The sequence below is a fragment of the Meriones unguiculatus genome, chromosome 4, assembly GCF_030254825.1.
Source record: "Meriones unguiculatus strain TT.TT164.6M chromosome 4, Bangor_MerUng_6.1, whole genome shotgun sequence".
Taxonomy (NCBI): domain Eukaryota; kingdom Metazoa; phylum Chordata; class Mammalia; order Rodentia; family Muridae; genus Meriones; species Meriones unguiculatus.
This window is the reverse complement of record NC_083352.1, coordinates 6,649,027-6,672,824: the sequence shown is the minus strand read 5'-3', so window position 1 is coordinate 6,672,824 and position 23,798 is coordinate 6,649,027. Positions and strand designations below refer to the sequence as shown.

The following is a 23,798-nucleotide window of genomic DNA, read 5'->3' as shown; positions in this document are numbered from 1 at the left end:
CAGGCTCCGCCTTGTCCCGGCGCAGGTTCCGCCCTCAGTGCTTGCCGCGCTCGGCAGCGGGTGGGACGCGGCAGAAGCGGCTCGCCTGTCCTTTGTGCTCGAGTGGCGGCGAGCTCGCAGGCCTCCGCCGGCAGTCCCTCTCGCCGGCCAGTCCCGCGCTTCCCAGTGACCCACCATGTCGGCGGGAGCGGGCGTGGAGGCAGGCTTCTCCAGCGAGGAGCTGCTGTCCCTCCGCTTCCCGCTGCACCGCGCCTGCCGCGACGGGGACCTGGTCGCGCTCTGCTCGCTGCTGCCGCACACGCCGCGCGCTCACCTGGCCGCCGAGGACTCCTTCTACGGCTGGACGCCCGTGCACTGGGCCGCGCACTTCGGCAAGGTGGGCGCGGGCACTTTAAGGCGCCATTTTCCGCGCGCTGTTGTGGGAGGGTCAGAGTACACCCCGCCGCGCCAGGAGAGCGTGGCCGAAGCGCGGGCGCCGGCGCCCCCGAGGTTCCCAGGGCGCATGTGCGGCGCGCAGCGGTCTGCGACCCAGAGGTGGGGGCGCGGAGGCCGCGCTGGCGCCGCCGGCTCCTCGAGGGGCCCACGGCGCATGTGCGGCGGCGCGCGACCCAGGACACCGGGGGGCGCGGGGAGTGCTGGGAGGCGGGGCGGAAACGGGGTCGGCCTCGCCGGCGCCCCGCAGGACTCAGCGCGCATGTGCAGCGTCTGTGGCCGCTTGTAGCGGGGCGGCTGCCCGCCCGGCTTCGGGGAGTCTTGTAGGAGGTTCCTGCTTTTGGCGAGGACAGACCCGGGAGCCACGCGCTCCTGTCTGATGGAAACCGGGTGCAGAGCGCCTTTAAGACACGAGGGGATGGGCGCTGCCCACCCTTTCTGGGATGTCGAGTCTGCACCCCGCGTGGCCGAAGGCGGGGTCGCACCGGGGCCGCCCCGTGCATGCTGTGCTAATTGGCCCCTTCCCCTGGTGCTGGATGGGTGGCACACAGGCCGGTGCGGGCCTCCTGGCAGGTGGTCACGGGCAAGGTCGTTGCCTTCGCCATCCGCGGACAGAAGTGCCTCCGCGCCGTGAAGCGGCAGACCTCACGTGCAGTTCCACCACAATCTAAGCTAAAACTTAAAGAGCTTTTTCACTTGTACGGAGGACGAGTTGCAGACTCGGCTTTGGAGAGCAGTGTTGTGGCAGAGGCGAGGAGTTTGCGGTTTTGAGCTATCCTATTGGAGACCTAGACGGTCTTAAGATGTGGAACCATCTTGGAAACCCCGTAAGTGTTAGGGAAAGCTCTCAGGAAAAGGCCGCGCCTCTTTCCCCAGCCGAGCCATCTGTTGTTGCTGTCCCGTTCTCTACGTTTCCAGCATGTTTTACCCTCAGAATGTACCGGTGGTTCTCAAGTTACCCAGTCGTTATGAGGCTTATTTGTTCCCTAAAGACTGGCCGTTATTAAGGCTATACCTTGCTTTTACAAGATGCCCAATTTAAAAGTACCTTCCAGAATTCCAAACCCAGTTTCCTAGGTTGAACATAGCACCGCTAACAGGGAAACCGCTAGCATTTTCAAATCCTAGAAACTGCGTGTTAACTGACTGCTTTTCACTTGACACCTGTTTATCTTGTCAGTTTGTACTTTTCTTTTTTCCCTTGGAAAATTAAAGGAGCTTCACCCGCCATTACTTCCACCTGTCTAAGCAATGTTTTAAAGTCTGTTCGCTGCCTACTGTGCAAGTTTTGTAGCCTGCCAATCAATAAGAACGCACAGAAGTGGTCTGTCCTTTTTATAAGGACAAGCTAAAATTGCTCAAAGACAGAGAGGAGACTGTTTATTCTTGAGACTTGCTTGCAGTCAGGCGCAGCTTCTTTGCTGCCTTGTGGTCAGTTGAAGAGAAACAGCCTAAAATTGGAGAACAAGTAAGTACCAAAAACATTCCTGGCCACGTGGTAGGTGTTTGCTGCACATGTTGAATGTGATGGACTCAGCCAGAGCCAGCACAGCGGGACCTGGCTATTTTGTCCCCACTTGCCAGTCCTTCAGTTAGTCACCTGCTGGGTGAGCTCAGCTGTGGTGTGATTTTTTTTTTTTTTTCATGGTTTCTTTCGCTTCTGTTTTAAAGACTGCTTAAGTGATGGGGAATGAACTTTGGGGCCATTCAGTGTGGAACAATAGTAAATGGTATGTAAAAGTCTTCGATTATAAAGAGGTTGTGTAGACAGTTTTTTATAGCCTGCCAATCACTTTTGTTTTGGCTTTTTTGGGCTTTTTGAGACAGGGTTTCTCTGTATAACCTTAGCTGTCCTGGATTCACTTTGTAGATCAGGCTGGCCTTGAACTCACAGAGTTCTAGGTGTGCCTCCAGAGTGCTAGGATCACAGGCGTGCACTGTTTCACCCAGCTCACTTAATTAACATTTTTATCGACTATGTAAAAGCATTGATGGGAGTTGGGTTTGTTTGTTTGTTTGTTTTTTTTTTTTCTTTACAATAATGCACTCTAAACATTTAAAGGAGGAAATTAGCCTATTGTCAGAAGAAAACAATGATAAAAAAAAAAAACTGGTGGCTGGTGGGGAATTTAGATTGTGTGTGCTATTACTTGGTATACTGACATGTCCTGTTTTTGTTCTCCCACCTGTGTTTGAAGTTGGAGTGCTTAATCCAGTTGGTAAGAGCAGGAGCCTCACTGAATGTATCCACCACCCGCTATGCCCAGACCCCAGCCCACATTGCTGCTTTTGGAGGCCATCCTCAGTGCCTGGTCTGGCTGATTCAAGCTGGGGCCAACATTAACAAACCGGTAAGAAGGCCTGATTAGCCTTTGTTTGCTTTCCTAGTCACAGTTATTCACATGATCCTGTTGCAGGTGGAGGCCCTAATTAGAGTCTGATGTCTTTACCTGAGGTGAACTGGAATTTGTTCCTTCATTTACTTGCGGATAATAAGCCTTTTCCACTGGAGGCATGCATTCAGTTTATAGAGTGCCTTTACCTGTTACGTGACTCACCCAGATCTGATTCAATGATTTGCCCAAGGTCACAGCTGATAATTGAAGGCTGTTGGCCCACAGCCCGGATTTCCTGGCTCCCGCTCACTGGTGTCTTACCTAACTTTGCAGATACTGTAGAAACAAATCCAGACTAGCAAAAGGGTGGCTTGGATCAGCTTCGAGGTGGGTTTACCCTTCAACACACAAGTTGGGGGTTGTGACTAGGTATAGAAAGGTCACTTTAAGTATCATCTACTTAGTGGGGAGAGTGAATGACTTAAGAAATTTGTATATAAGTGTACAAACTAGAGCCACATTTTTATGTGTTTATAGAATCTATTACCAGGCATGTTGGTTTCTCTTAGAGATACACTTGATACAGGCGCTGGAAATGGTGCTTGGGTCCTCTGAGTGCGGAGTAGTACATGCTCTTAACTGATGAGCCATCTTTCCAGCCCCTTATTTATTTTCTGATTTTCATCAACATCTTGTGTGCAAAGGATACATGCTCTGGGATTTCTGGTGGCCCTTCCCTCTTCTTTTTTCCTCTCAGAGTTTGTGATGATTCTAGAGTCTTACGGTACACAATTGGGTACTTTAGAAATGTAAGTGGAGACTGGAGCGCACCGTTGGAGGAGTTTCTGAATTTTCTTGATTGAAGATGGCTTTAGTGTGTACCCCCATCAGAGGTGCAGACCACAAAGCAAGGGCTGTGCCATCCTGTATTCTGACCACTGCTAGCATCCCTCCATCTTCTTGAGAAATTTTTTCTCTTGTAAAATGTAACTAAGATTTTTTTTTCTTTTGAACATATTTTGAAAATCTCATTTAAGTCTGTAAGCTTTGCTTCAGAATATGTGTCTGTGGTATTTGAATGTGCTTACATGGGTATGTGCACGTGAGCATGCATGTTTGTGGGGGCCAGAGGTCAATGCTGGGTGTTTTCCCTAGTTGCTCTGTCTTGGTCTCTAAGGTTCTTTCTCACTGAACCTGATGTGTTGGAGGATGCTTTTGTAAACTGTTTATTCAGATGCTGATTTCTATATGAAGTCCATTATTATGAAGCATCTCCTGTCTCAATGTTGTATAAAAATTCTTCCTCAGCCAGGAGTGGTGGCACACACCTGTCATCCCAGCACTCAGGGAGGTAGAGGCAGGCAGATCTCTGTGAGTTCAAGGCCAGCCTGGTCTACAAAGGAGTCCAGGACAGCCAGGGCTACGCAAAGAAACCCTGTTCTCCCTCACTTCTGATTGGATAATAAAGAGCTGAGCAATATATAGCTGCGCAGGAGAGTTAAGGCCAGACTTCTGATCCCAGTGAGAGGTCTCAGGCGGGGACCAGAGATTCGGGAGGGAGTGACCTGAGGACACAGATGAGCCAGGAGTTGCTAGAGTGAGACTAAGACGGCAGGTAATGGGCAGTTGCCTGGGAAGTAGGACAGGCCAGCATTGTTGGGTTAGTGGCTTAGTATCTGCTCAGCTGCAGTGCCTAAAGCTTTTAATAAATGTATATAGGTACCTTTGTCGTTATTCAGGGGCTAAGGTGGGCATAGAGAACTCAAACCTTGGGTTTTACACTGAAGCTCATCGGTTTGACTAGGTACTTTATGGACAGAACCATCTTCCCAGCCAACTTGTATAGTTTTTGTTTTTTCCACCCTTCTTTAAAAAGGTAGTTTGGCTAGACATGGTGGCACACATCTTTAAACCTAGAGTTAGGAAGGCAGAGGCAAGTGGATCTGTGTGAGTTCAAGGCCTCCCTGGTCTATGTAGCAAGTTCCGGGACAGCTTAAAGCTGTGTAGCAGACACTGTCTCCAGTAAAGGAAGAAAATGAAAGTAGTTTGCTTTTTTTTAAACATCTAATGAGTTCACTAAGTAGTTCTTAGACTTATGGCTTGCTGTTTCTCTTTTTATTTGTTTCTGTGTTTTTTTAAGACAGGGTTCTCTGTTTAGCCTTGGCTATCCTGGAACTCATTCTGTAGACCAGGCTGGCCTTCAACTCAGAGCCGCCTGCCTCTGCCTCTGCCTCTGCCTTCTAAATGCTGAGATTAAAGACACTACCATGTCCAGCTGCTGTTTCTTATTCTTTAAAAAAAAAAAAACAAAACAAAACAAATTAAAAAAAAGCAAAAAAAAAACAAAAAACCCTTTTCCTGATAAGACCCTGTGTCTCTTTTAAGTCTGTTTTGAGCCATTTAAGTGGGCCCCTGCCCTGTGCTGTCAGCAGTCAGCCTGGTTCTGTTTTGCTGTAAAGCAGTACGGCACTTTTGATGGAAGTACAGGAAGGACCTTGGGCATCCTGCTACGTTTATTTATGAATGAACCTTTCCCAATTGTGTAGTTGCCCTACTTCTGCCTTTTTTCTTTATCCCCTAATGATGTGGGTACAGGTACTGCCAACTGCTGTTCCCAAAAACCTTGAGCTGGGATCCATTCAGGTACTAGCAAACCTCTCCCCTTGGGGTTTCCTAGACAGCAGTTGATGAGTGTCTGACAGAACTGTCTCCTCTTGCTTGCATTCATCAGCTTACTTTTTGCTTTTGGTTCTTACAACCAAAAGATGATGGGCTAGAGGTTAAGCAAATTCATTTTTTTTTTTTAATGATTATTACACTCCACAGTGTCCTCTCTGAGTGAGTGCTCACTTCAGTCTGTTTTCCTTTTGTGCCTCCAGTGTCTTTGCCAAACTGAAGGTCGGTTTGCACTACAAAGCTTCCCGCTGCCCAGCTTAGGTATTTTCTTCTCTTTATCCCATCCTCTGACTTGACTGGTTTTTCTAAAATACAGTTCCAGTTCAAGATAGTTCAAAACAAGCACTGTGTTTTGCTGGCTTTAGCACTATATAGAAGCTGTAGAGGAATATATGGGAAGTTGAACTTTTAAATGGCTTGAGAGCTTTCTTTTGGCCTGAGTGGCTATTTGAATATGAATCTGTTTTTATTGGTCAGAAGGTAGTTATAGTGAGTTTCTATACACATTTGTGCCAAGCTCCAGGATAAAATGATTGGTAAAGCATGACTGGCACTCACACCTCAACATGGGATGCCTCCCAGGTCTTTGTCAGTATCCTGTAACTAAATATTGTGGAGAGTATGCCCTGCTTGCTGCCTGGCGTTCAACTTCCTTTCAGAGGTAAACTATGTTCTGTTCCAATGATGGAGCAAGGCTGTGTTGGTTACTGCTTCTGCCGTGAACAGTTTGGTGAATCTGAGCGTGTGCACTCTGTTTCAGGACTGTGAGGGGGAAACTCCCATTCACAAGGCGGCCCGCTCGGGGAGCCTGGAGTGCATCAGTGCCCTGGTAGGGAACGGGGCTCACGCCGAGTAAGTACCTTCAATTATCCCTCCCCCTTAGCGATGTGGTCAAGGTGCTAGATCCAGAAGTAGCATTTAGAGTAGGGAAAGCCTTAAAAGTTTGTTTCTAAAATTAGTAATGTAGTTGTGCCATTTTGATCAGGTGTTAGTGAGGAAATTGTGCTAGGTTGACTACAGATGTAGGCCTGTTTCCCCGTGCTCAGGGTGTGACAGCAGAGTGGAGTGAAAAGAACAGGCTGCTGAACTTGATGTCATTGACTTTGCCACCGAGTAGTGTGTCACTGTGGCAGGTCTTCACACTTGGTTTACCAGGCTCGAATTTCAAACGGGGTGGGGTGCGGGAGAGCTTGAATTAGAGTAGCACGCCTCCCAGTTGCGAAGACTGTTTCTAAGTCTGGATTTCCTTGGTAATGTGAGGCTTCATGTAAAGCCTCCTTCCACCTAGTGATTATGGCTTCTAGTAACCTGGAGCTGCACACATGAGGTGCTTGCCATCTTTGAGGCCGAGGGCTTAGTTTAGAATGTCCTTTAGCACCATTTACATGAGCTGGAGTCTGTCACCCGTTAGAGCAGCGCTAACGTGTGAGTGTGTTAGTGCAGAAATGTTATCTTAGCCGCAGCCTTATACGTTTACTTAGGTATTATATTCATTTGTTTGACTTTTTTTGCAGTGTAAAACTTTTCTTCTGCAGTTCACAGCATTAACAAATGGATGCGGTTTTCACCCCTAAAACATGAGTGTAAGCTGTAGAGAGCTCTAACAACCAAAATAACTGATAAAATTTTACTGTGACTTCATGAGTAATTCATAAAAAATATTCAACTAGAAACCACTTTATATTCTAACAGGAAATATGAAAATTGAGACTTCGGATGAAATGAGACCCACAAGGTTTAGTTTAACCCTTTGGTTTCCATTACGATGAATTTTTGAACATAGGTCCTGAGGAGCCAAACCATGTGTCGGCTCCCGTAGGCATGTCTGTCCAGAGCTCAGCTTAGTCACTGTCTCGGCTTCTGGTTCCTCTTTACTGGGAAATTTGGCCATTAGTTTGGCCTTGGATGTTAATGTTATAAATATGGCCTGTGTTGTCCAAGCATAGTAGCACATGGCAGGAATCCAAGCACTCAGGAGGCTGAGACAGGAATAGACCTTTGAGACCCCCCTGAGTTAACATTGTTAGACCCTATCTCAAAAACAAAATGGATGGCATGTATTAGCTGCTACATTTTAAGGACCCTTATAACTTTATATTTAGCTGTGATGTAAGGTAATGTAAAAACAACCTGATAATGTGAATGTATTATATAATCTTGAAACATTTAAGATTGATTCTCATTGTTTTAAAGTTGTAGAATCAGTTTTATTCTCTGTATTTATATTTAAAGACTTAGACCATTAATAACAAGCTTTGATTATAAATACAGTCCTATATAACAATTGATAAAATTATTTAATTATCATTTATGGAAATAATGGACAATTAAAGTTGGGGGTTTAAAAATAGCGCTTTTTTTTTTCTAAATTATACTTTAATTGGTCCTGAACATTCTATTACAAAGATACTAGTTTTAATTTTAATGGGTAGCTTGATCCGATGAGCCATAAATAAATATCTGTCACTATTTCCTTTCTTTTTTTTTTTTTTTTCTTTTAAGTAGGTATCTTAAAATATGAGTATCTTTTATTTACAATTCTGTCCTTGGTTACAGGACCTCAAGTGTCTCTTTTCTACCAGGTGTGGCTGAGCATGGCCTCGAGTGCCAGTCTGTCCCCCATCTCAGTACAGGAGCCACCCCCTCGAGACCCTGCACTATGGTGACTGCCCTGGACTGAGCTTTCACAATTTTTTGGAAAGAACATTTAGTGTGAACTACCTAGGCAAAAGCAATACTTAAAATTAGAAGTCTTTGGCCTGGATTTAGAACACAAGTAGTCATTATTGCTGTTGTGTATGTGGTTATTCAGTTTATCATCTAGGGAAAATGTTGGATTTTCCAGTAAGCTAAACTAAAAGCTGCTTCTTGGTGTCTTTTATAATTTATCCTGTTTAGTCTGTCTGTAAGCAGTTTGACTCTCCCAAGTAGTAGCGCCTAGGTCTGTGTCCCTGTACTGCTGCTTACATGGCCAGATGTCCCAGCACACAGCAGGTCTTCTTGCCCCTAAGACCAGGGGTTTAGCATTAGTTTGCTTCTTTAAAATCACTTACTATATTTTCCGTTTCAGAATGGGTCAGATTTTGAATTCCTTTTATAATCTATAATATTTAGATTAAAAAATTTCCTTCTCCTGTGAATAGGTTAAAAGCTACCTCATACTGCTATTTTTAAATTAATGATTTTGCTCTTAATTCCTACTCTGCTTTTTATATATCTGCTACATTAAAGTGGCCAAAGACTAAAGTTGTGCTTTTTTCGGTCATCAGGTAGATGATGAGGGTAGCTGCTAAGTGTATGGCTAGAAGGGTTTGTTCTGTGACTGACTTGTTAATGTAGGTTGCAACTGTAAGATAACACATTTCAGCAGCTGTGCATCGTATTAATTTTCTAGCACCACACGTGAGTATGCTAATGGACTTTTGTTTTCTTCTCTTAATTTAAATCTTGAGTTTTGGTGCCAAGTTATCTTTCCACATGAGCTTCTGCTTCCGGCTTACATGGTAGTTGTCAGTACTTGCCACTGTTGACACCTAAAGTCCAGATACACAGGATCAAATCTCAGCTCTGTGGGTATGCGGAATGCTTGTGAACTTAAAGGAGCTCAGCTCAGCATGTTGAACTGTGGTGGTTCTCGGCTTCTTCACCTGTGCTGGCTGCTGACATTACTCTTAGCGTTTGGGTGGAAGAAGGCATGTCCCAACACAGGAAGAGCTACCCGATTTCTTTTGCTAAGAGACTTAACAAGATCAGGTTGAGTCTTAATGTGATTTTGCAAAAAGACAAACATTTGCTATGTTAAATGTTTAAAACCCTCTTATCACTAACGTCTGTTAATTACTAAGAGCAGATTCTGAGCCTTGGGTTAGCTTTGCTTTTAGCATTTTAGATAACTATACTTTCTTGAGGGAACGAATGCTTCCAAGGCTGCCCGATACTAAAACATTATTTCCTTATTCCTCTGGAAAGAATCAAGACGTTCACGCAGGCATATTTGCACTTTCTTCTGAATCAGTCTCATATGATGTGGAAGGCAGGGCTGATACCAGTCTCCTCCCTCTGGAGAGCATGACTTCATTAGAAATTGTGTGTTTTATCGTAGATCTGGTAGGGTACCTTTGAAATAATTACTGTTAACCCAAGAGCAGCCTTTTTGCCTGCTGCTCACTAGACAGCTGAAAAAGCAGCGATGGGCTGAGATCAGCCCATCTGCGGCACACTGTATGTGGGCTCCTTCACCTCCGCCATCACTAAGTGAGCAGCCCATCACTGAGGTGGGCTCAGTCATCTGTCTGTGACAGAACTCTAAACGTGACAGTAGGCCACAGCTCCAGGCTGCGGTGAGGCTGTTAGGTTTCTGTGGATTTGGTTCACCTGGTCTCTGCCTAGAGGCAGGGCTATCACTAGTACAATCACATATCATGATATAACTTTTTTCTGGGCAAAACCAAGATTTACTGTGTTAGTTATTCACTTCCGATGTTAGTGGTTAAGTCAGTTCCGTGTGTTCATCTTTCAGAACAGATGTCTCAGCATCATGACTGAATGAGTCTGATGCTTTAGTACTCTGCAACCTCACATGCTTGCCCCTTTTCTGATTGTCCCTACCACAGATTCTTTGGTCTTGCTGTTGCTTTTTCCTCCTCTATCCAGGAACTGCAGGATAGAGGCAGCTGAGTAGGTCTGGAACAGTCAGTGTGTAACAGGGCTTCAGAGAGAGTGGACAGACTTTACGTATCACTATACAAATTACTTTATTAATAACTTAGATAAGTTGATTTCACTATTTCTTTAACTGTTGCTGTTACATTAAATTGGTGTTTTCAAAACAAACCTACAATTTCCAGATACCAGTGTTTCTGCTAATTTGCACTGGAACGTGCTAAATATCATGACTGTGGCTCACTTGCAATGCTACGTGTCCTCAGCAATGTTGAACCTGAAACGAAAACTTGGCACCAAACTTATTCAGGTGGAAACTTTTTAAAAATAGTTTCTTCCTTTTGTTAACTGAAGAGTGCATTTATGAAAGTCTTCATGATTATATGTTTGGATACCAAAGGGTTAAAAATACACCTGTATTTCTTTTACTGCAATAACAGATGTTTGCTAATGTTTTGTTTGTACAAATGGACGTTTAGTAAATGTTTTTTATTTTTTTATCTTTTTTTAATGATTCCATTTATTTGCTTATTTCCATCTAGGAATAGTTACTAATGTATTTGCGATACAGCATACCAAATTTTAAAGTAACGAGAATCGTGAGTTGATGGTTTTTAGTCCATACTGTTAAACTTTTGTTGAAATATTGACATACGTTGGCTTCATGCTAAAGTTACTGGATATAACTGTTAAAGACGGCACGAAAGCGGTCAAGGTGGTCACACACCAGTGGCCCAGCTCTGACTGCTCCTGCACCTCATGTGTGTGTATGTATTTTTAATCCAGTCTTGCCTGCAAATGTGATCCCTTATGATTGACGTTTCCTGTGTATGAACCATGCCCGTTTTAAGTCACACAGAAGATTCTAAATCTGTAAAAACTACACATGTCAATGTTTTACAGCTACGTAATTCGAATTGACTTGGTTTTTTTCAAGTAATCCTAGAAAGGGGGAGCATTCACATAGAAACTGCTGAAACTGCCACAGGTGCTTCTCCGAAACCTTACGGTTGTGGCATTGAATGCTCAGTATGGCTTCCCTTCTGCACACAAGCATACTGTTGAGGTATTTGTTGCGGTGATTGGTTTTAATGCTAATCTAGGAATTCAGATATAGATTCTTTAGATTTGCATGCTTTGCTTACCCTAATTTACGATATCTACCTTTTTATTTGTAAACTAACAATAGCTAAATTCAGATCAGAATTTTAACAGAAATATTATTATATAAAAATTGTGGTTATTTTATATTGTCACATGGCATTAGCACAAGAAAGTATCACAAAGGTGATGTAACACCTTTAGTTCTTAAAACTATTTTACTTATTTCCTGAGCTGTGGTTATTATTGTAAATAAACACTCATTGGAACAGCTTCTCTATTCTGGTATTGTGACACTGTAAGTGGAAAATCAAAGGGGTAGCTGGTCTTTGTGGTGATCAGTTCTACAGTTCCTTGGGAATGATTCTTGTGCAAGTTAAATTTAGTGCTCCATTCAAAATGTTCTCACAGAAAATTGTGTTTGATGTCAGGTTGGTTCATTTTTGCCACTTTGGCAAAATATTTCATTTGTAGCTAGGATTACCCTCTCTTCCTGTGTTCTAGTTTTCTGATTCTGAAAGATTGGCAAAAGGTCTGGGAGTGTAGCTCAGAGGTGGAGAGTTTGCCAAGCATGTGTAAGGCCCTAGGTTTGTCAGTGCTGCTGAGGATGGCCTGGCCAGGGAGGGAACTGTTGTCCTCTTGATGGGGATACAGAGCTGGAGTTGATAGGCACGAACAGTATTGTGTTTGCAGCAGACTGAACTCAGAGGCAGGAAAGTCTGGTCTCGCAGACTTCCTTCTCAGAGGCAACCTCAAAGCTTCAACAAGGCTAGAATTTTTAATAGACCCCATTTTAATGTTTTTATATGGATTTTAGGACCAAAGAGAGTAGATAAGATCATTCTTTAAAACAGTTTAGCCATTTCTCCCAGATAGTTTATCTCTATTGATTAGAGGCTGTGTCTGTATGACCCGGTTAGTCCTGTGTGGTCATAGAAGACTCTCATGAATGCTAGTGGATCCCAGACTGGAGGGGTGGACTGTTAACAAGCTTGACCCAAACTAAAGTGGACATAAAGGTTGTAGCGAGTTGTCTCATTCGTTCATTCATGGGCCCACCTTCCAGGGGCAGGGAAAGCTGAGATACTGCCTCAGATTGGGAACACTCCACAGGGGTTTAGCTAACTTGGTTATTCTAAACAAGAGTGCTGTCTCAGCTGTTAACACACTAATATTGATATATGAGTTGATCATAGCAAGCATATATGAAAATAGAATTTAAAGACCTAGGCTTCTTTTATTAAAATTAATATTTTGATGACTCCGAGTGTAGTCAAGATGGATTGTGTATTGTGTGTTTGGACCAGGATTTGATCCCTAACACTAAAAAGTAAAATCCCACATTTTGAAGGGATTTTAGTGCTTATTCTAATTTTGATGTGGAAGCGCACAATACTTTCAGCCTCTTAATTGTCAAGGTAGTTTGAAGACTTGAGAGCCATTCTTACTCTGTGTATTCTCGTCTGGGTTTTGCTGTGAGGTGCTCAGGTGGAGGCACAGTGGCAACGAGACAAGATTGGGCTGGTATTTTTCTTGGTATCTAGTATTTTGTGATAGATTAACTTTTTGTTTGACTACAAAGTGATCACACTGAGGAAGACTTCAAGGATGCTGATTGATGTGAGAAAGAAGCAGGCTCATGCTTGTCAGCAGATCTGACCCTGGCCTGCTGCTTGAGGGTCCATGAGCTAAGGATTTTCTAGATGCCAGTTTAACAGTAATCAAAACGTGAACTAATGTTCATTATATGTATAGTTCCATGCGGTTCAAATTTCATTGTCCATGTTAGAAAATAAGCTGCACACTGACTTGTAGCCCCAAGAGCTGAATAGTCAGGACTGGGGTGGTCTGCTTTGCATACTTGTCCTTTCAAAGGAAAAGTGCAGACCTGAAGTATATGTTCCCCGCTGATCAGTTCAGGCCAGCTGCCATGTGGAGGGCTTTGCTCTGAGTGCACAGGACTGAGGGTCTCTCACACAGCAACGGAGAGTGCAGCTGGTGAGTGGAGGTGAGCAGGACATCTGGATAGAAGGCAGGTGGCGGGTGGTGGCCGCTGTTCAGTGTGCATCGAGCACACCCTCGAGCTGGAGAGGGTGAATACCAGCTACTGTGAGGTTGGTCCTGAGTAACAGGCGCTGTGCTGCAGTCAGCGCAGGCTCTGTAGGCCTCGTTTCCGATTATACCACATGGTGTCTGTCACCACTTAAAATTAAGCAGAATCCTTGCCTCTACAGGCACTGTGTAGCACAGATACTGCTGTCTAGTACACTTTTTAGTTTCTGTACATGTTTACTTTTCATCCTTGAAAATGATGAGAAACCCAGCTTGACCTCTGGCTCTGCTTGCTGCTGCACAAGACGGGTGAGCTCCCTTTTTGAGATTTCTCTTTAAGTGTGAAGGTTAGGGCCTTTTAACATCTAGAAGTTAGTCAGCTCTGGTGTAATTAGAAGAAATCCCCAGTGTTGACAGCTAACATAGGTGATCAGGAGGCATTAGCCCACTATAGAGCTGTGTTGGTGATTTCCTAGTGTGTTTATTTTCCTTACTGTTGAATGTTAGCTTCTTGTTTCTGTGTTCTTTAATTTTTGTGAGCAAGACCATAGTCATCTGTAAAAGTAATCGTTTGGGCACTGGTGAGATGGCCCAGTGACTTCAGTCCCCAGAACCTGTGTGGTGGAAGAAGACAGTCCTTAACAAGCTGTCTATGATCACCACACACAGTACACATACATACATGTAGCAGTGAAAGTGATTGTTATAAATTTTATAATTCATGTATCAGTAAAGATGCTGGCATGAGTACCTCATAATTCACACTGCTGAAGTCTTAACAATATCAGCTGGTCCTGTACATAACTGCTTTTTATTTTTTAAGAATGTGCTACTGATTTCTAGCTCAAGTCTTGTCTCTCTGTGTCTCATTAAACCAGACTTGAGGGCTAGTGAGATAAGCAATCAGTGAAATGCTTATTATACAATCATCCGGACCTGAGTTTGGATCCCCAGATAGTGGGAAGACAGTGGTCCTGCAGCTCACAGGCCAGCCACTCTGGCCACGTCAGTGAGTTCAGGTTCAGTGTGAGACCCTGTCTCCAAGAACAAGATGGAGAGCAGCTGAAGAAGACAGTCACCCTCTAGCCTCTACACATGCCCACCAACACTCTGCCCACGTGTGCCACCTGTGCACAAACACCACACCAACGTGCGTCGCACACAAACGACGTGAGTCTTCCACACATATATTATATTCTCACTTTTTAAGTAGGTTTGTTTGATGAGTATCTAAACCACTTTCTGCAGCTGAAGCCTCAAGTGTGTGACCACTAGAAATAAGAGTACAAGGCTGTGATTATCCTTGTAAACTAAGAACCATTATTTGTCCCTGAGCCTATAGATTTTGTGCTCCAATTTTTTTAAGTTTGTTTGTTTGTTTATTGCCTTAACAGTAACCCTAACAAGCACAAGCATCAGGGTTTGGATTGGTCATCTCTCTGGTACGAGGCGAGGCCTTCATTTCATCACGTCTTGGTTGGACGTGAAGAGTAGCTGGCTGAGTAGGTATGGAAGCCCTCCTCCCCACTGATGTATCCAGTGCCCGTCGATGAGCTTAAGCTAACAGTGCTGCCTCCCTGCACTTTTGCCCTCAAGAGTAGCCCACGTCCTTGCCTTCCGAGGGAGCTTAGCAGAGTAGCTCTTGTTCCCTCGATTTTCTGTTTCCTCGTGTTTACAAACTAAGCTCGCTCTTCCCTGTTCGGCTCTTTGGCTTAAGTACTTTCTGCCAGTACTTCTTTCTACCATCTATGCCTGTTGTAGTGTCATCACCAGGTGACCCATTAGGGAATGAGCTCCTGGGGCAGTTGTGCAGGTTTCCCAGAGGAGTGTGCACCCGAGCACTGGAGAGTGCCCGCATGGCACACTGCTGCAAGGTTCCCTGTGGAGGGCCAAATCTATCAGAATGTGCTTCACCTTGTCTCGGGGGTGGGGCCCAGTGGCGGCTCACCCTGTCAGCATGCCTTCTGAACTTCCACTTAGAGTGTCACATATCAGCCAGAAATCTGGCTTGTTGCTAAGCTGTGACGTTTTGCGTTCAGGGAACACTTGATATGAATGCCATGGACAATGTTGTCAGTACATGCTTGTTTGTTATAATTTTACTCAAGCTAAAGGATGGGCTTTTAACATTAGGTACAGCTAATACAGAATCTGTTTCAGGTGAAGTCTGAAGTTAGAGTAAATTTAGATCTTCAGACTGACATAAAACACAACTTTGAGAAGTCAAATAGGAAGAGACCTTTTTAAGATTAGCATATTGATTTTTTTAACTGTCTCCCAAATCAAATATGTGTAGGAGAAGTTAGTTACAGACCAGGCTGATTAACTGCTCCCATAATGAGGATTTGCTGTAGATCTGTTGTGACCTTCAGATAGTTTAGTCAGCTTGGCAGGAGCAGACACCATGGTCAAATGCTGTGGGGTGTAATTCACTGTTTTTGTGTTGTACAGCCTGAGAAATGCCAGTGGCCTGACGCCAGCAGACATTGCACAAACCCAAGGTTTCCAAGAGTGCACCCAGTTTCTCTTGAGCCTCCAGAGCCATCAAATGAGCGGTTACTGCCCTAATGGCGCCTTGAATGGAGGTCATGAGAGCATACTTCCCAATCACATTAGCCTGGGAACAAACCGAAAGAGATGCTTGGAAGACTCAGAATCTTTGGGAGTGAAGAAAGCTAGAACTGGAGGTGAGACCTTTTGGGGGGGCTCTTGTCAAGTTCCTTTTTCATGGCTAAAAGCAACTTTGAGGGCCACCTTATGCCAGACAGAAAGTATCTGATGAGTTCTGTGTGTGGACAGTGGAGAACTGTCCTGTGTCACACTGTAAAATAGACTGCTTGTCAGAAATGGCATGCTGGTGGCTCTTGTGAACAGACATGTACCTAGTGGCTTCTGGGTGTCCATGATTGACATCCTCCATGAACTAGAGAGGCGTTTTTTTCTTTTGTTTGTTCACAGTGTCACTGTTAAAACCTGATTTTGTTAATTTCTGCAGTGTTAGTGAACTTTTTAAAGTAGTCAATGGCTGGCTGTAGTGACACACACCTTTAACCCCAGCACTGAGGGGCAGAGACAGGTGGTTCTCTGTGAGTTGGAGGTCAGCCTGGTCTACAGAGTTCCAGAACTACATAGTGAGATCTTTTCTCCAAAAAACAACAAAATTATCATTGATACTGGCATGTTTTCATGAGAAAACAGCTGTTCTTGTCACTGCTGCAGAATGGTGTGTGGTGGTGCAGGCTTATCATCTGACATTGAGTTAGGCTACTTCAATAATTCTCCCTTTTGTTGTTTTTTGTTTCCATTCTTGTTGCTTTGTACTCAGTGGGGTTTTTGAGACAGGGTCTGGTCTCTCCTATGTAGGCCTTGTTGTCCTTAAACTGTGTAGACCAGGCTGGCCTCAAACTTAGAGATTCTCATGCCATTGCCTCCCCAGTACTGGGATTGAAGATCTGCACCACCACAGCCAGCATTTCCCCTTTTTAAGACTATGCTTTTAGAGTTTGCAAAGTGACTGTCTTGACGTTCATAAAATTTTCTGCAGATGAAGGTTGGTAGGTAGGTAGAGGCCACTCTGCATCCCTGGCTAGCCTAGAACTTGCTGTGGCTTGCCTCAAACTCAGAGATCCCCTTGCTTCTGTTCCTTGCGAGCTCGAGCCACACCAGCACCCAGATTTCACTCTTCATGTTTGAATAACAGACTGATGTGTGTGTCAGTGAAACAGCATGAAGGAGCAGGGGGTTTTTGTTTTGTTTTAAGGAAAGAGGCCCATATTTATTAAAATTAGAGGGCATTTGTCAAAGACAGGGGCTGTTCCTTCAGGTGAGGGTTCTTTGTTGGCTTGGGACAGGTAAGTGGACAGTGATGGCATCTGCAGCCACAGAGAGGCAGTCTAAGCAAGTGAAGCTATGCAGTGTCAGCTTCTCCTCTCCCTGTCAGACTTTGTAGTGTGTGCCTTCAGTTGTCTGCTGGGGAGCGAGGCCTCTAGACAAGCTGTGCTTGAACGTCCCCCTTTCCATAAATTTTTTAGTGATATTAGTGGATTGTTTTAAATGTCCAGATTGCTCTGCATGCTTCATCTTAAGAATTGCCTTCAATAAGTTTCATTAAACTACTTGGAGGGGGGAGGTTTCAGGACAAGCTTAGAATTATCTGCAGCAGATATAAACTCATTGTGTTCCCCAGAGAACAGTCTGACGAATTACAATTTTTGTCATCAAGGAAATGAGCAAAAATATAGAATTCATGACTTTGAGCTGAAATTGAATAATGAAACATTTTTTATTATAAAAAGTAATTTTACAATAATATAAGTCCATTAGAGATCTTTGCTTCTTTAAGTTATTTGATGGTTGAAAAGCTTTTAGTGTACATAAAAGGGGATGGAAAGCATGTCTTTGATTTCTTTTTTTAACACAAAAATCTAAAACCACCTGTTTCCTGTGTAGTTGCAAGCCTGGATCACAGCATGCCACTAGCGAATGGTGAGGCTGAAGACGACGCTGACAGAATGCATGTTGACAGGGAGTTTGCTGCTGTATCAGGTGGGAGTGGACAGTTTCCTGTTAGCTGCAACAACACCCCAGTGGTCGAAGACACCAAACAACAGGAGAGGGGTTCTGTTGGACCCAAAGAAATAGAAATATATACTGTTTCAGCAATGCAAACCCCTTGTCGTTGCAAGAATCAGTATGCTTACTATTTCTAAGTTCTCAAGTTTTGCACTTTCTTGTCCCGTGTCTTTAAAAAAAAAAATGTTCTATTATAATTTACATTTTTGACACTTGTATAGATGCAAGAATTAAGCGGTTTTGGTGAATTTTATTGCTATAAGAATTAGTGCAATCTCCCTGTTTGATTTGAAGCTTTTACGTGATGTGCCTTGCCTGTTTCTCATGAGATTTGCAGTTGTGGTTTCCTGACACGCTATTGCTATTGTGGAAGGCAGTACAGCAGGTGAACAGAGCTCACTGTAAACACTGGGAACTGGATGGTGGTGGCTGTGACCCACTCGAGACACGTTTGGGATATTTGCCCCATGCTCTTGGTTGCTTTGGTGTCTGGCATTCCCTTGAAGACTGTTAAAATGCTGACCATTTTCAACCGTGTTTTACATGTTTAAAATGTTCAGCATATTAAAATATAACCCCTATTTCACAGTTTTAAATTCAAAGAAGCTCAATTTTTCCAGGATTTAGGATCTCTGAAATGATGTATTTATTTGGCATGTGCCTTTTTCTCCTATTCTTTAGGTGACAACAAAAATCTAACTATTATGATTTTTTTATAAAAAGGTTTTATTAGAATGTCTTTATGTTACTTCTTTACTGCGAATAAACGGTCACCTGTGTGTTTCCAAACCCACAGAAAATATTTCCATGCTCAGAACCTGCTCTGTACAGTCGTGGCTGCTGTTAGCCCTGACCAAATAATATAATTCAATGAAGTGTGCTCTCACCATGGACAGTTGCTCAGAGAGCACATTTTAAACAAGGGTTTCTGTGCAGAGGCTGTCTTGCCTAAAGAAGGAAGTGTGACAAAAGCCAGAGCTTGTTGTTTATGAAGACAGCATTGCTCCCTCCCTGGTCAGGCAGGAGTGTGCTATCTCCTGGTGTTGACAGTGTTAGAGCCAGGCTGAGCTGAACTCATGGCCAGGCTTGTCTTTCAAGCCAGTTCCTTCTGGCTGTCAGAAGGCCATGTGGCCTCTGGTGTTTTCCAGTACTGTCTGACTGAAGAAACATGTTGGGTGGGAATCCCTAGAGAGTCTTGCCAGTTCCTTGTGTGAATCAGCACCTGTGTGCACAAAGCGCCTGTGGAGACTGCTGCCCAGGACCTGTACAGAATTGGGCACTCCTCCTTAAATGTAGCCTGTACACTTTTGAAAAGCTGATTGTCAATGACCCGAATTTGAGACCTGTGGGGTGAGTGTGTCAGGGGCTTCTCCCCGGCCTCAGCCTATTTACCTGTCTGTCTCTGCTCATCTGACAAAGTTGTGCTGTCAGTCTCGGGCTTCTGTCCTTCAGATGTCAGTACACCGCCCCAGACAGTGCTGGGTGCCAGGTCCCTTTTTTTAAATTACATAGTGAAATTGATTTACTTCAGCTGTGCATTAAATGGGGGAAAAATACTGTGTACATAGGCGTTAATAACTGAAATTCACCATTCTATTTATGAGTTATCACCTAAGGTGATTTATACTTGATTTTGGAAAAAATACTGTATAGTTTTCCCCTGTACGAATAACTTGTTTCATTTTTTTTTATTTTGTTCCTAGTTCTTGAAATATTCATTCTCTAATAATTGAATTGTTTAAAGAAAAAAATTATAATTATAGGGGTAAATTATCCTTTGAATGTGTTGGAGTTACTAAGTTATGATTACTGATAATTTGGTGTGGGGACTTGATTGGGGGATCTGATGTCTTGTTTGCTTAGTAGCCACAGTCCTTGAGAGGACACAGACATTCGGGGCACAGGAAGAAGTTCCTGTGCTGGACACAGTCTTCCTCTTCCAGCCACTAGAGCTGAGCTGAGCTTGTGTGGATTTAGGGTTTTGTCTCTTAGTAGCCCAGAGCATTGATAAAATTCAATATTGCCAAGCAAGAAATAGTTCTTGTCCTGCTGTGTGAATTCCTGCGAGCATCAACATTCTCTGTCTTTCTAGCCCTGTGTGCCCACATGTTTTGTGATGGGCTGTTCTCTGTACAGCGTCATCTTGTCAGTGGACACTTAGAGTCGTGGATTAATTGATCCATACTTCTCTTTCAGCATAAATAGTTTCTGATAATAACCAGATATAAGGCCTTGGCTCTCATGGTCATTTTTGTTGCTGGACTCAGTAGAAACCTGTCAGAACTACCCTTGACCCAAGACTGTCAGGGCCACTGGTGTAGGCAGCCTTTGCTATAGCTCTGTTCTGTACTGTGCCAGTGCTCTGAGTGGCATCTGTGGGCTTCTGTGTACATGTGGGTGTACCTAGGACAGACCTTTCCTTTTAGCAGTTGTGTCTGCTACCCTCACTGGGAAGCGCCCCCAAGTGGCACACTAGTTAGAGCTTCCGTGGCAGATCTACTTCATTTTCCCACTTCCTCCTTAACTAGAAAAGTTCTGTCTTAAGTACAGAATATTCTGTTGGGTTCTGATGAACCCTCCTGGGGAGGGGGGTGTAAGTTGCTCTTTGAGGCTGCTTTTAGTAGACACGGATCTACTGCTCTGTGCTTACTTTGGATGACAGTTTGCATTTTAGGTCTCTCTCCAAAGCTACTGAAATATGTACTACAGTTGTGGTTTACTTCTAAATCTGCCTGTGTGACCTTGAAAAAGGAATTGGTTTGTTCAGAAGAAGAAAAAAGCAACAACACAAACCAAAGTCTTTTATACTTATACCAAGAGTTGAACATATGCTGGTTTCTCCTTCCCCATTGGTCTGTGTTTTGGTGACAGGTATATTTCTTAATGCAGATGTGAGAAACGGTAGCTCCGTGTTGAATACATTGACAAACGGAAGTGTCATCAATGGACATTTGGACTTCCCCTGCGTGGCCCAACTCAATGGGATGGAGAGCAGGAGTAACCCGTGCTTAACAGGATCTAATGGACTTAGCAATGGACAGCCATTTCCCAGTGGCCAGGGTTCTGTCTATGCGAATGAGACTGAGGAGCCAGAAAAGACCACAGGTGTTAACCCTGAGATGTGTGGGTCTCTGCATCTGAATGGGAGCCCAAGTAGCTGTGTGGCCAGCAGGCCGTCCTGGGTGGGGGACGTTGGGGAGAGCTTGCACTATGGACACTACCATGGCTTCGGGGACACTGCCGAGAGCATCCCTGAGCTGAGCAGCGTGCTTGAGCACTCAAGCTGTGTGCGGGTGGAGCAGCGCTACGACAGTGCTGTCCTGGGCGCCATGCAGCTGCACCATGGCTCCTGAGCCCAGGGGACCCCAGCCCCACTGCAGCTTGGCGGAGCTGCGCAGCCTGTGCTGTTGGTGCCTCAGCTTTCTGGGGAAGTACTTGGGTTCGTTCACACAGTTCCTCGTGAGTACTGCCGTGCAGAGGCCGTCCAGGGCACAGCCGTTCTCATAGGGTGGCAGCTCCCCTGCAAGATGCACTCTGGAGCTCTCCTGTCTGACACCAGCCTCTTTTTTTTTTCCTTTGTCATGAGACATTGCCATCTTTCTGTGAATTCTGTTTGCTCAGAACGATTTCCTTAGTAAATGAGGGTCCTGGTGACACGTGGGCATCATTTCAAACCGCTCACCTTTCCTGTTTGCCGTAGTGCTCATGACAGCACAGCTATTTCCTGTGCAAGGAGCGCCCTTCCAGCAGTGTCCTGCAGTGACCCTGGGAAGAGGGCTGTCCTTTCGTGTGTTCACTGCTGCAGGTGCATTCAGTGGTCGGGGGAGATAGTCCCCTTCTCTGTGTTCGCACTGCCTGTTCCCTTAGAAGCAAGCTCTGCCCAAGATGGATTAGGGTTTGTTGTGTTTTTACTCCACATTTCTACTTGGTCTCTAGACTTTTTACCACAGACAATGGTTTTCTTTATATATAGTGGAAGTTGCTGTTTGTAGAACTGTCGGGTCAGAATATTTTATTATGGTGACCTATTTTTTTGTTACTGTTTTTTGAGGTTTTCTGCTTAAATATGTATGCCACTATATATCCAGTTAACTGAGAGAACTTTAGATTTCTCTTATTAAAATGCATTAAATTTATGGTTTTATAGAAATTAGCTTTTGTTTAGGCAACTAGTGGTTACACTGCAAATACCGCAATGACTTCTGGTTTTTGTAATAACAATTGGTGCAAATAAACTGTGAGATGAAGAAGCCAGTGTTTTAAGAGTGTACTAGCATTTTGTTTTTTAAACTGTTCTTTACGAATTGAATTAAAAAACCTCACTGCTGATTCTGTTTCTGGAGTGTACTCTCTAGGTGGGTCTGGGGTCTGGGAGGTGTAAAAAGATGGGAAAAGGGTTTGCATTGAGTTGCATTTTTGCTTTCAAGTTTTGTCTTCATGCCCAATCTGATGGGTTTGCCAGCATGCTCTTGGCTTCGGCCCTTGTCTTCCTGAGACTCTTCCGTATAAGTTGTGTGTCGGCAGCATTCTTGCCCTCGGCACTTGTTATAAATTGTAATGACCACAATGTTCTAAACCCTGGTTTCGGCAAATATTACCAACCTCTTAAGGATATGAGTTGTAGTTAGAAAACTACAGTAAAATAGCCATCTTGCATACCTGCAATAGTCTATGTCAAACAGCCATTTATGTATATTCTTTCACAGCTTAGACTCACATAAAGAATGTTAAGTTTTGAAAATGTTCCTGTCAGGCAATCAGAAACCCTTGACTGAGCCTCAGAAGCCACTCTGCAGGGTCTGAAGCTGCCTACGCTGCTGACTCCAGGTGAGACTTAATGCCATTCCCTGTAAGCTGTATCCTAAAGCATCGGAGACTTGATACGGAGTGAGTCGGTCCACAAGCTCATGGACATCTAAATAGGCTACAAAGGCAGAAACATTTGGCCCATCCTGAGACCTGTTTGGTAGAATATGATTGGTGGGGTGGACATGCTACATAGCATCTGTAGCGGGGCAACGTGGATGCTTTCCTCATAACAGAGTTTAACCCGTTTTGGTCAGCAGCAGGGCTAGGGGCATGAGGGTGTCTGGCTTTGAAGCCACCTCCCTTTCCCCTGAGGGCCTCTAAGTTGATGTGGTTACTCTGTTCTTGGAAGCACTACTGAAATTGTAGCTGCAGTGCACCTGTCTCCTGTTTCTGCTAAAGATGTGGTTCACAACCATTAGGGGCTGACTTGGCTTTTCCGACAGTTCAGGGTCACTGGCCAGTTTTGCAAGAATGGTTCATGCATCAGATAACATCCTCTCCAGCCCACAACAGCAATACCAGCTCCTTACTTACTTCAGGGTTCTCCGTTTGTCTCCTGAAGGAGAGGCATCCTGAAGAGCTCAAAGGCCGGGAGAGAATTCGGAGCTAGAGACACCGCAGCCCCCTCTGGGCCATCACTCCACGTCCCACAGGAGCATGTCCAGGGGCCACTGTACCCCAGCCTGGAGGGGCCAGGAGGGAAACTGCATGGCGAAAGGTGAGGAATCCCTTTCAGTAGGCACAGGTGGCAAGAAGCCAGGGACAGTGGGGCTCAGCTCTAAGAACTCTTCACAGACCTTTGCACAAACACCCGGAATTGGGGCAAGTCTCCATCTCCAGCACCTCAAAATGTTGCATGGCCCTGCCTTCCGTCCCTGGGCATGGTGTGCATCGGGAGACCCCCAGAGCACCAGGGTCTTTGGCTCTGACAGAGCGACCATGGGCCTCGGTGGGGTCATCCCAGGAGGTTCTGAAGAATGGGTAGTATCCCTGGCCAGAGATACCTCACTGAGCCGACCCAATCTCCTAGCCCTGGTGAGGATGGCAGTGACAAGTGGCGTCATGGAGGGATGCTGCAGGCCCAATCTTGGTCTTCAGGCAGTGTTTACTGCTGGCTTTAATTGTTAACATTTACGGTCTCCTACATGTCTGTATGTA

At 44.6% G+C, this 23,798-nt stretch overlaps 1 protein-coding gene across 6 annotated transcripts; it reads left to right on the top strand.

Annotated features, from left to right (window-relative positions):
• Positions 1–26: 26 nt before the first annotated feature.
• On the top strand, positions 27–22,160 carry Ankrd10 (ankyrin repeat domain 10). Of its 6 annotated transcripts, none has more exons than XM_021637522.2 (6): positions 27–376; positions 2,631–2,783; positions 6,205–6,296; positions 15,711–15,946; positions 17,709–17,804; positions 20,721–22,160. In XM_021637522.2, the coding sequence occupies exons 1-6, from the start codon at positions 176–178 to the stop codon at positions 21,182–21,184; spliced, it is 1,242 nt and encodes a 413-aa protein (XP_021493197.1). In that variant the 5' UTR covers positions 27–175; the 3' UTR covers positions 21,185–22,160. The 6 variants fall into 6 exon arrangements, with proteins under 6 accessions (XP_021493197.1, XP_021493198.1, XP_060237355.1 ...); XM_021637523.2 differs by lacking the exon at positions 27–376 and adding an exon at positions 802–1,259; XM_060381372.1 differs by lacking the exons at positions 27–376; positions 2,631–2,783 and adding an exon at positions 11,010–11,172 and having other exon boundaries at positions 6,206–6,296.
• Positions 22,161–23,798: the final 1,638 nt, after the last annotated feature.

Coding starts and splice junctions, on each gene's coding strand:
- Ankrd10 (XM_021637522.2), top strand. CDS start 176: ATGTCGGCGGGAGCGGGCGTGGAGGCAGGCTTCTCCAGCGAGGAGCTG. Junction 377..2,630: donor GGGCCGCGCACTTCGGCAAG/GTGGGCGCGGGC, acceptor CTGTGTTTGAAG/TTGGAGTGCTTAATCCAGTT. Junction 17,805..20,720: donor GGAGTTTGCTGCTGTATCAG/GTGGGAGTGGAC, acceptor TTCTTAATGCAG/ATGTGAGAAACGGTAGCTCC.